The sequence below is a fragment of the Hyaena hyaena genome, unplaced genomic scaffold, assembly GCF_003009895.1.
Source record: "Hyaena hyaena isolate Hyena2069 unplaced genomic scaffold, ASM300989v1 scaffold_503, whole genome shotgun sequence".
Taxonomy (NCBI): domain Eukaryota; kingdom Metazoa; phylum Chordata; class Mammalia; order Carnivora; family Hyaenidae; genus Hyaena; species Hyaena hyaena.
The window spans coordinates 982,304-994,664 of NW_024081132.1; the positions used below are offsets into that span (position 1 = coordinate 982,304).

At 40.4% G+C, this 12,361-nt stretch overlaps 1 protein-coding gene across 5 annotated transcripts in view; it reads right to left on the minus strand.

Moving 5' to 3' along the window:
- The window catches only part of LOC120247076 (nuclear autoantigenic sperm protein), a 43,644-nt gene that overhangs the window by 3,596 nt on the left and 27,687 nt on the right, over positions 1-12,361 (minus strand). For 4 of the 5 annotated variants that reach the window (XM_039254808.1, XM_039254809.1, XM_039254810.1 and 1 more), the window contains 4 exons: positions 8,797-8,877; positions 7,572-7,681; positions 5,849-6,865; positions 108-187 (listed from right to left, as the gene is read on the minus strand). In XM_039254808.1, the coding sequence (XP_039110739.1) occupies positions 108-187; positions 5,849-6,865; positions 7,572-7,681; positions 8,797-8,877 (1,288 nt within the window). The remainder of the gene's footprint in view (positions 1-107; positions 188-5,848; positions 6,866-7,571; positions 7,682-8,796; positions 8,878-12,361) is intronic. The other variant, XM_039254812.1, reaches the window with a different exon arrangement.

A 12,361-nucleotide genomic window follows, 5' to 3' on the forward strand; every position in this document is an offset into this window, starting at 1 on the left:
TAAATGTATAACCAAGAAAAAGCTATGATAATAATCAGGCATACCCTAGTAAGCTACAGTCCTACAAAAAGAAAGCAGAAATTGATACTGAACAAATAATAATTTACCTTGTTTTCAAGAATTGATTCATTTGGTGTTTCTTCAGCCTTGTCATTCTCTTTATCCTCCTCTTCTGAGCCTTCAGTTTCTGCAAGCAAAAATTACTCAGTATTGAGAATACTAAGGAGATCTTCTAACTAGTCAAAAATTCCAATAAATGTCTGTTGAATAACCTATATTCTGAGGTAGAACAGGCCAGATGCTAAGTCAGTTAATATCTGAACTGGGCAGAAATATAAAGCCAGTGACTACAGTCTAATTCATGTGTAATCTAGACTTAGACTGTATAGTCTTACAGTGTCTGTGGTTTACACCTTCAGTGATCAGAAGGCTGAATGTTTCTCTTCTGAAAGTCATTCTGGATCACTGAGATCAAGACATTTTAGCTACTGTAGCCCTTTGTTTATGAGAAGCTCCCATCTACTCAGCCAGAGGCAACTGGAGACTTCAGCCAGTGTTCCTGGGATCTTTAGGCCACTCGTCAGAGAATACTAGCAAGCTGAGAAAGTATGAAAAGATAAATTACCCCAATCCATCCAGAGAGCAAGAATGCTCAAGAGACTAGCTTTCCCACAACAGAGCTGTGGAGAGAAAAGCATAGTCCTTACCAACTTTCACCAATGAGCACGCCACAGACTCCAGCCAGCTCTAGCACATATAGAATTGAGCAATACCACAACCAATTATTTTACTCCAGTATAATGTTAAAATTTGCAGCTATATTGACACTGTATTTTACCATATTGGCATATACTCACAAGTCAAATGCCTAGAAGGACAAGCTGCTAATAAATAGCTCTACGCACCACATAAAGCTCAGAATATCAAGTGATTAAAAATGGGCTTATTGGGGTGGGGGGGCGCCTGGGTGGTTCAGTCGGTTAAGCGTCCAACTTTGGCTCAGGTCATGATCTCACGGTTCGTGGGTTCGAGCCCCGCATCGGGCTCTGTGCTGATAGCTCAGAGCCTGGAGCCTGTTTCAGATTCTGTGTCTCCCTCTCTCTCTGACCCTCCCCTGCTCATGCTGTCTGTCTCTCTCAGAAATAAAACATTAAAAACTTTAAAAAGGGGGGGGCTTATGGGGGTGCAAACAATTCATGAACTGGGTATAATGTGCCTACCTCTGCCATCTTTCATTAAGCATTTTTAACACAAGCCAAAGAACTTAAATACTATCTCCTAACTAGCTATTACGAGAACATGAATATGGCAATTAGGCCTTAGAGCCAGGTAGTCAGGCTAAAGAATTTTATCTGTCTAGCAATTCTGCTTCAAGATAGGAACAGGCACAGGAAATTCCTAAACATTATAAATTAGTAGGACAATCTAAACAAGTCCATTAAGAAGGGCACCTGGCAGGCTCAGTCAGTGGAGTATGGAACTCTTGATCTCAAAATTTTAAGTTCTAGCCCCACACTGGGTGTAGAGATTACTTTAAAAAAAAAGTAAAATAAATAAAGTAAGATAAAAAGAAGCCCTCTAAGAACCAGTTACAAGTTACAAGCTAATTAGCCTCCATAGTTGGGGCACCTGGGTGGCTCAGTCGGTTAAGCATCCGACTCTGGCTCAGGTCATGATCTCACAGCTTGTGAGTTCAAGCCCCATATCGTGCTCTGTGCTGACAGCTCAGAGGCTGGAGCCTGCCTTGGATTCTGTGTCTCCCTCTCTTTCTGTCCCTCCCCTGCTCACACTCCACCTCTGTCTCTCAAAAATAAACATTAAAAAAAAAAAATGTGTTAGTTGTCCTCATAACATAAATCTCTTGAAGTAAACTCTGTCCAACTACTGCTCCAACGATGTTTAGAGATATCAATCAGTACAATATATACACAATAAAGTGCTCACTGTTTAAAAAATAATTAACTTCCATAGTAAACTCTTATCAAATGAGTTATTTTCCCCGTTTACCATGTAATTTAGTGCTTCTGAAATAAATACCCACCATCACACTCCATTATCTTTCCATGCCCAAACTTCCAAGATGTTTGTATACTTAGTATGCTATTAAAACTAGATGGGTGGTTTTACTAACTCTGACAATGAAGCCCATTCTCTAGGAGAATATGCAAAATGGGTGAAGTAAATCTATGAAACATTTTACCTTCCCAATTTGTAGGAAAAATTGGTAAAATGTGTATGGCTATTCTCTACTTTTAATTATCTGGTATCTGTCCCTACTCCTAACAGGAAGCTAGGTGACATCTAACTTGGCATAAAGTCTTACTGAGTTTTACATCAACTTTTTAAACTAAAACTCTTACAATATTGTCAGAAAACACTGGTTTTCCTTGAGAAATCTGTACCTCCTTCATGGAATGGTGGAGAAGCAGCTAGGTTAATGAGAAAGCCATTACTTGAAAATGATACTTTCCAACCTGGTAACCTATACTCAGGTATTAATGGGAATTGCCCTGGTGTCCTCAGTAAAGCAATCTGTTAGAATATTTTCCAATCTTTTTTAAAGTGAAGTCTTCTTTGTAGTATGCCTATTATCATCCTTTGGAGAAAGGAAAACACAGTTTTATACCATTTCCCTAATTTGTTGCCTGTTCAAAAGTTAAGGGCACAGAATAGTGCAAAGAAGAAAAATTCCTCTTAAAGACAAAGTAAAGGCAATCTGCTGGTTCTGTGGTTATTCTAGCACTCCCACAGGATTAAGTCAGGTAAACACTATAGACTGACCAGTAGTCTGAGCATGGCCAAGCTCTATGGCCACAATTTAAACTCTGTTCACTTATCAATCCTATCTAGTGGGATAATTAGAAAAGAACAGATCATTTATCTTTATTAGGGATAAATGGAATTTTAAGAGAGGTGATAGTCAATAGGATTTTAAGAGAAAACCTCTGGGGCACCTGGCTGGCTCAGTTGCTGGTACATGTGACACTCTTGATTTTGGGGTTGTGAGTTTGAGCCCCATGTAGGGTGTTGAGTGTAGAGATTACTTAAAATCTTAAGGGGTGCCTGGGTGGCTCAGTCAGTTAAGCGTTCAACTTCAGCTCAGGTCATGATCTTACAGTTCATGAGTTCAAGCCCCGTGTCGGGCTACGTGCTGGCTGACAGCTCGAAGCCTGGAGTCTGCTTCAGATTCTGTTTCCCTCTCTATCTGCTCCTCCCCCACTCATACTCTCTTGGTCTCTCAAAAATAAGTAAAATTTATTTTTTAAATAAAATCTTAAGGGGTGCCTGGGTGGCTTAGTCAGTTAAATGTTGACTCTTGATTTCAGCTCAGGTTATAATCTCGCAGTTTATGAGATTGAGTCCCACTCTGGGCTCTGTGCTGACAATATGGAGCCTGCTTGGGATTCTCTCTCCCTCCCCCCACACTTCTGTACACTCTCTCTCAAAATAAACATTAAAACTCTTAAAAAATAAAAAATCTTAAGACAGAGAAAAACAAAAATCATTTATAAGATTTCTGCAAGGGGACACCTGGGTGACTCAGTCAAACATCTGACTTGGGCTCATGTCATGATCTCATGGTTTGTGGGTCCAAGCCCTGCATTGGGCTCTGGACTGACAGCGTGGAGGCCTGCTTGAGATTCTCTCTGTGTTCCTCTGCCACTTGCTCACATGCTCTCTCAAAATAAATAAACTTTTTATTGGCTATGAGACTAAGGCAAATTGCTTAACCTCTTTCTGCCATTTCTTCATTTGTTTTTGTTTTTATTTATTTTTTGAGAGAGAGAGAGAGAGAGAGAGATCATGAGGGGCAGATGGATAGAGAAGGAGACAGAGTATCTCAAACAGGCTCCATTCTGTTCGCCTAGAGTCTGGCTCAGGGCTCAAACCCACCAACTGCGAGATCATGACCTGAGCCAAAATCAAGAGTGGGACACCTAACTGACTGAACAGGTCAGGTGTCCCTGCCATTTCTTCATTTGTAATATATGGAAACCTACCTTCTTTAGAAGTAGAGTGGTACCTGTGACACATACTAAAAAAAATGCAACTGATGATTCCTAGGGTTTTTTATAAGTATTTTGGAGAGAGTGACCAGCAAGTTTCTGATAGGAAATGGATTAAAGGAGGAGATAAAATTGCCTTCCTCCCTGTGAGGTAGGCTTGGGAAGAGTAATACGTTCATGTCAGATCTAGAGTTGGATTCTACTACTACTATGACTTAGTGTTTGACCCTAAACAAGTAATGTAACCCCTGAGCCTCAATATCCTCATGGCTGTGGGTAGAGTAATACCATCTACTAAAGTAGAGTATTATTTTGGAATCAGAAATAATGTGAGAGCTCTAACAATGTCACTTGTGATCCCATAGAACCGTTTCTGAACTGGAGAAATAGAACAATTCTACTGTAGCTTATTATTCAAAAAGAGCCAGCAGAACTTCTTACGGTCTCTGTTCACCATCATTAAAGATAAAGACATGGGGCGCCTAGGTGGCTCAGTCAGTTAAGCGTCCGACTTCAGCTCAGGTCATGATCTCGGTTTGTGGGTGCAAGCCCCATGTCGGGCTCTGTGCTGACAGCTAGCTCAGAGCCTGGAGTCTGTTTCAGATTCTGTGTCTCCCTCTCTCTCTGACCCTCCCCTGTTCACGCTCTCTCTCAGAAATAAGTCAAACATTAAAAAAAAAAAAAAAAAATTAAAGATCAAGACATGGTAGTTCCTTAAAATTTAAGGAATTCAGTTCTGTGATTTTTCCATAAAAAACTCCTAAAACTCAATAAGCAGCCCAATGGTGTTACCATCTAGCCAATTTATTTCTGGTTACCATGCCTGTGCTGGCTGGAGTGCAGGGACCTGCACATAGGTAGAATGTAGACCAGAATGAGCTGCAAATACTGACTCTGGGTTTTTGAAAATCTACAAGTAAAGAAAACTCTTGAAGTAGTCTGGCAATGATACGAAGTATTAACTATTAACTGGAGTATATCTGTGGTTATTAATACCAGAGTTAGATGAACCTTACAGACAGTAGAATCCTCAAATGATAGTACAACTCAAGTCAGACGTGCCAGTTATGGAATTACTGATAAGAGGCTTATACATCTTGATGGAACTGAATCAAAATTAGACCAATAATACTATACAAAGCATCCAGACACTTTATAACATTCTAAGTAACAAAAAGTTCAGTTTAGCAGCCAAAGCAAGCATGAAATGAGGGGGAAAGCAGCAAGAGAGCTAATAGTTAAGTTTCTCATTACCTTTTGGAGGTGCTAATTTAAAACTAATGTGAATAAGCCTCTAAACACTTCCTGAAGACTAGAGTCACCAGAATTCTTTCACTGGGGTTAACTGCCTTCATTTAAATGGCATGCCTGCTTAAGTGTACCAATTCACTGGATTCTACTGTTCTAATTCTGCTTCCTAAAGCAAAGAGGAACCATGTGAACAGTAAATTTAAAAATCCAGAGGCATGCAAGTGAACATCCATTCAGCATTCTCTGCCAGCCTAGCCCACTATTTCCCTACCTACCCCACCAACCCCCCATCCACCTTTATTGGCTAGTACGGTACAAGTTACTGATAGCTAGCCAAGTCTCAGAAATCACAGAGAAGGCCTATTTTGCAGTTAGTAAAAGCATTAGTTTATAAGCCAGCTAAGGACTTTCTTTTGATTTAACTTGCTGAACTTATCACAATCTTCTTAAACTACCCCATTTTCATTTAGCCCTTTCCTAATTCAAAGGCAGACGGAAAATCCTGAATGGAAGGCTGACTTTTACCCATGATTAGTGAGTCAAATCCAGAATGTACTCCACCCACTGCAGCTCTTGCATATCCCGGTTACCTTCACCCTCTTTCATCTGTTCTTCTCTCTCTTGTGTTTCTTCATTAGCAGCTATCTTAACTTTGTCTTCAGGGCATTTCTCAGTAGCCCCCTGGGCTACCTTGGTATCAACCCCATCTCCAGCTGCCTCAGACTCTTCTGTGGACAGCTTAGTCTCCTCCTGGCTAGGAACCAACTCTGCCCTGACCTTCTCCTCTAGTCCTGAGCCATCTTTTGTTTCTGTCAGTCCTTCTGCATTAGTCTGTTGTTCATAAGGAGTCTGACCTCCTGCAGCTGACAGTCCATTGACTGCACCATCCTTGGGGAGAACTGTCATCTCCTGCCCAGGCTTCTCAGAGACTTCTGACCCAGCTTTTGCAGCTGAGGCCTCTGCAGCCTCTACTGTCACCTCTGGTGACTCTTCAGCAGGAGGCACTTCTTGCCCTACCAGCTGCTCAAGAACAGCCTTTCCTGGCTCAGTTTCAGAGGCAGCTACCTGCTCCTTTGGCTCATCTCCACCCACATCCACTGGCTTGACTGTTGAATCTACAGGCTCTGCTTCTGCCTCCACTGCAGTACCCTGCTTTTCAAGAGTCCTATCAGGTTGCTCTTCTAAAGCTTCTTTTGGCTTCTCCTCTATGCTCACAGTTACTTCTCCCTGCTTTTCTTGCCCTCCTTTTTCTCTGCACTCTTCTTGGATGTCAATTCTACAAACTGATTTTCCTTCCTCAGCATGTGGTGCTTCCTGTTCTGGCTTCTTCTCAGAAGTGACCTTGGCCTCATTCAGTCCTTCTGATGCTGTTTCTTTTGCTTCCTCAGTGGTTTCAGCTAACTGATCTGGAGTGGATTCAACTTTTTCCTGTAGTTCCTGTGCAGGCTCACTTATATCCATATCTTCTCTTCCACCCTTCTCCATTTCAGTCTCCTGCTCTTTATCAATTTCAGGCTTTACCAGAGACTGGTCTTCTGGTTTTTTTGCTTCTTCTTTTTCTCCCATGGCGTCATAAACCTGTTCTCTCAACTCTTCCCTTGCTTCCTCTACATGGTTAAGGAACATGAAGCATAAACATGTCTTCGAGTTTAGTGATAAAGGCATAAATGGACACTAAAAATACATTCCCTTTAAACCCTCAAACAGCCTGGCTCAAATTTTAGCAGAGGACCTAAAACTTATCTGTCCCCTTGAGAAAAGCAAAGGGAAAAAGTCCCAGATAGCAGAGCAACTTATTGCAAAAGAAACCCAAGCTCCTTAAATTAGATATTCTTTTACTTGAGCATTCTGATTATCAGTTAGGTAAGAGATGCCAAGCTTTATGCTCTCCTCTAAACGTTATAAACCTCCAACTGATATGTAAAACTCTAGTAGCCAAACTCCACTTAGAATTTAACATTTAATTTTCTTAGCCACAAAAAGTGTAAAAAGACTTCAAAAGCACGGCTATTAAAATAACTGAGCTGCACAGACTTTTAAAAATTTTGTATAAGAAAAATATTCCAGGTTGTTGTATATTTAAAATATTAACTTAACAAACACATTTACTGGGGAAATTAAGTTTTCTTCTTACAAAAGCCTGCTGTCAGTTTCAGTAATTGGCTACCTCCACCGTAGTCTCCACAAGATCCAGGTATCACCCCCTGGCCAACTTAGGAGAGACCATCCAGGATAGGGAGAGCCCTATTCCCATCATTTATACACAAGAAATTTACGTCGCATCTTCTTAATGTCACATGCAACTCCACATACCATCTATGTTATCATTATTTTCTACCAGAGATTCGTCTTCTGTTTTTTCTCCTTCCTCCTCTTCCACATGCACACCTTCCAGGGCATTTCCCAATACACCATTCTCCATTCTAGAAGACCAAAAGGATAAAGTACCAAAGGTATGATGGATAGAACTAACAGTTTTTCTAAGACAAAAATTATAGTCCTATATTATAAAAGCAACAGAAGAGCAATCAAGTACAGAGAAAATTTAAGTTTTCATAGACAAAAAGCAACAATCAAAACTAATATAAATTAAGACTGTAAAAATACTGAAAGAAAAGGGGTGCCTGGATGGCTCAGTCGGTTAAGTGTCTGACTTTGGTTCAGGTCATGATCTCATGGTTCATGGGTTCGAGCCCCGCATCAGGCTCTGTGCTGAACATTTGCTCAGAGCCTGGAGCCTGCTTCTGATTCTGTGTCTCCTCTCCCCCTCACACTCTGTTCTCACTCTGTCTCTCAAAAATGAAATAAATGTTTAAAAAAAAAATTTTTTTTCTGAAAGAAAAGCAAACCCTTCATCCAGCCACCTAAAAAATTTGTCAAAAGAAAAAGATCAATATATATTCCCTTTACATAATGGTCACTGTATTTCCCAAACTTCGCATCCACCCACATTTTTCTAGATAGCTTAAAAACATTCTGGCAAGACTTTCATGACAAACCATGAGAATGATCTACAAAATTAGAAAACTTCCCAGATTAAACAGGGCACAAGTTATTTGTTAGTTTGTATACCCTCAATAGATTTTATTCTGGTTAATAAACTTCAGTGGAAAAGACACAAGAACTACTTGTAAGTTTTATTTACTAGAGATTCTCATATGCTAGTGTTTTCAAACTGTCCTTTAGTCCTTGTTAAGGATGACTATTTTGGGCTGAGAGTGCTTTAAAAAGTTCTCTCTATACTAGACTTCAATAAATTATTGACCACTCACTAACAGAAAGATCTCTGCCTCCAAAGACTCTAAAAGTCAAATCCCAAGCATAACTTTACTCTGCTTCAAGTGCCTTTTAAACTTTCATCAATATGTCCTGTTCCTCCTAAACCTTACCCTTTCTTAGTAAAACCAGTCCACTTAGCTCATGTGAAATCACAAAGCTAGTAAACAATCTTGGCAAACAAAGAAACATTAAGATTTTAAACAAGACCGTTATGTTTTACAAAACACCCTACTTAAAAACTGTGGCTTGAAAGACATACCTTGCCAACTCCAGAAGTGATTTCCCATAGAAAAAGAAGGCTTCTCCACACTCATTAGCGGTCTCTCCATACTTCTTACCTCTACAAAGAGAATAAAAATCGAAGACCTGAATTAACATCTAATCTAAAGCATTTATTTCTAGTCCTTTAAATTCGAAAATGGCATTTGTTCAGTAACACACCCTCTAGGAAACCGATACTCCCCTCCTCTCGCTTGCAAGTCAAGTTCAAAGGAATCTTAAAACACAATGTATGAAGTTAATATTGCCTGGTCTTTATTTCTGTATATACATTCCAAGTAACATCAATTTGCTATAGATAGAGTAATATAATCTTAAGAGACAAACTACATTAATAGGTATTTCTCCTGTTAGAAAACGGGTGTCGTTATGGGCCAGAATAGTTAAAGGACCTTTAGCTGGAACCTAAAGGATGAATAAGGTATATGGAAAGACATCATGTTATAGAGGGTAAGAGCTTTTTCTCTGGAGTCAGACTGCCTGGGTTCAAATCACATCTCTAAACTTTAACTACCTTTTAGAACCTTAGACTCACAGTACCTTAGTTTTCTCATCTATAAAGTAGAAATGTTAAGAACTGCTTAAAGATCTATCCTAAGAATTAATGTATATAAAAGTACAATGTTTAGATATACAAACAGCACTATATATAAGTTTTAGCTATTAACATCTAGACGGGGGGGCGGGGGTGCCGCCTGGGTGGCTCAGTTACGCATCTGACTTTAGCTCAGGTCATGATCTCACAATTGAGTTTGCGACCCGCGTTGGGGTTTGTGGTGACAGCTCAGAGCCTGAAGACTGCTTCAGATTCCGTGTCTCCCTCTCTCTCTGCCCCTCCCCCACATACTCTGTTTCTTAAAAATGATTAAACCTTAAAAAATTAAATAATTATAAAAAATATATAGACAAATAGGGAAGGGGAAAAATCACAAGTGTGATAAATAGAAAGGAGGTACTTTATATATAGAATGAGACTACCTTTCATGGAGTAAAGGATTAACAGATGTCATGGAAACTCAGGCCAACTAGTGACTTTTACTGTCTAATGAGAAAAACTAGAGAAATTAAGCAGAAAGTACTGTGAAGAGATCTCCTAGATTAGAATGTTTCCTGTAAATATCCTTAAGGGTAAGACAGTGAAAATACTGATCTTTTCAGGAATCTGGGAATAAGCTAAGAAGTATGTTTATTTGTGCTTATTCTTTTTTTTTTTTTTTTTTTTTTTTCTAGGAGAGAGAGAGAGAGACAGCGTGAGCAGGGGGGCGTCAGAGATAGAGGGAGACACAAAATCTGAAACAGGCTCCAGGCTCCGAGCTGGCAGCCAGCACAGAGCCCGACGCGGGGCTCGAACCCACGAACCGCGAGATCATGACCTAAGCGAAAGCCGGACGCTTAACCGACTAAGCCACCCAGGCGCCCCTGTGCTTATTCTTAAAAACTTAAGATTTCTGCACTTTATATTCTATGATAACCAGACATATTTATTGTAAAAACACTTAAATACTTAGCATTAGAAAAAATTTGGGCCCTACTCACAACACACCACTGGATATCAGATCCCTAGTTCTTCAAGGCCCAGGTGATGACAAACTAAGAGACTGCAGGTCAGGAATTAGACAAGAGATGGGGCACCTGGGTAGCTCAGAAGGTTAAGCGTCCCAACTCTTAATTTTGGCACAGGTCATGATCTTGTGTTGTGGAATCAAGTCCCGTGTTGGGTTCCAGGCTAATCATGGAGCCTGCCTGGGATTCTGTCTCTCTCTCTCTCTGCCTCTCCCCCCATCCTCAAAGTAAATAAATATAAAAAAAAAAAAAAGACAAGAGTTAGAGAAGAGATTAATGAAGACATCCAGGAATAAGATTCTGTTCTAGATGTTGGGAGAAGTGGAGTTAGGACAAGAATAGACTGATAGGACCCTAAGGAGGAATGAAGAAGCCAGAGGCTTTTGATCACTGTGAGTCTGAAACCCAGTTTTATTATAAGCATTTCTATTATAAGGAGGATTTCTTCAACTCAATTCCATATAACTAATCAACTCATCAGGGAACATGACTAACTTCAACTGCTACTGGTAATAGGATATTAGAGGAAACTAGTTCAAACCAGGTCATAGGCTGAAAGGCTACTGCTTGAAGATTCAATTTCAATTTTTTTCTTTCATCTCTACAGATACATTAAACTCTTTACTTAAAATAAATCACTTTTGAGGCACTAAATAAAGCTAATCTGCTTCCTCACAATATAGCTATATATGGCCACCTAGTGGTAGCTTCCAACTTCCAATAGTTGCAACAGAAAATAATGGTGCTAACAATCTGAAAAATTCTGTATTTATATCAGCATTAGTAGTAGGGTGATCATCATGGCTTGCCTGGGACTGTTTTTTTTTTTCTTTCATAGTTTATTGTCAAGTTGGTTTCCATATAACACCTAGTGCTCATCCCAACAAGTGCCCTCCTCCATGCCCATCACCCCTCTTCCCCTCTTCCCCACTCCCACCATGTTTTGTTTTTTAAGAGAGACTAGAAAGCACTGGAGCGGGGGAGGGAAGTAGAGAGACAGAGAGAAAGAGAGAAAAATAGAAATTTTTAATAAAAAAAATTTTTTTTGAGCAAAAAAGAGTGTGAGCAGGGGAGGGGCAGACACACACACACACACACACACACACACACACACGGGAAGTAGAGAGACAGAGAGAAAAATAGAAATTTTTAATTAAAAAAAATTTTTTTTTTGAGCAAAAAAGAGTGTGAGCAGGGGAGGGGCACACACACACACACACACACACACACACACACACACACACACACACACACACAGAATCTGAAGCAGGCTCCAGGCTCTTACCTGTCAGCAAAGAGCCCAAGGCAGGGCTCAGACCCCCAAATCATGAGATCATGACCTGAGCTGAAGTCGGACGCTTAACCAACTGAGCCACCCAAGCACCCCAAGAGAGGGATTCTTAAGCAGACTACATGCTCAGAGCCTGACAGGGGGCTCGATCCCACCCTGGGATCATGACCTGATTTAAAATCAAGAGCTGGTCGCTCAACTGACTGAGCCACCCATGAGCCCTTATGGCTTCTTTGGGATTTTAGAGGAATTTCCCCAGACATAAAACTTCCAGTGTTAAATTAGAAAAGTCTCAGAACAGAGTAGGACAGGTTGGTCACCCTAATTAGTGGTGACTGGAAAACAAATGACCTTACTCAGGAAAAGCAAAGACTGAAATTGCTCAGTGATATGTAAGTCTCATTGTTAGTTACAGGAATAAACTTATATATGAAAAATATCTAATCTTTTAAAACTCTTCCCCCAACCATAAGACAGCCATTCAGGGGCACCTGGGTGGCTAAGTCAGTTAAGCATCTGACTTCGGCGCAGGTCATGATCTCACAGTTTGTGGGTTTGAGCCCCGTGTTGGGATCTGTGCTGACAGCCAGCTCAGAGCCTGGAGGCTGTTTCAGATTCTGTGTCTCCCTCTGCCTCTAACCCTCCCCTGCTCATGCTGTCTCTCTCTCAGAAATAAATAAAACATTAAAAA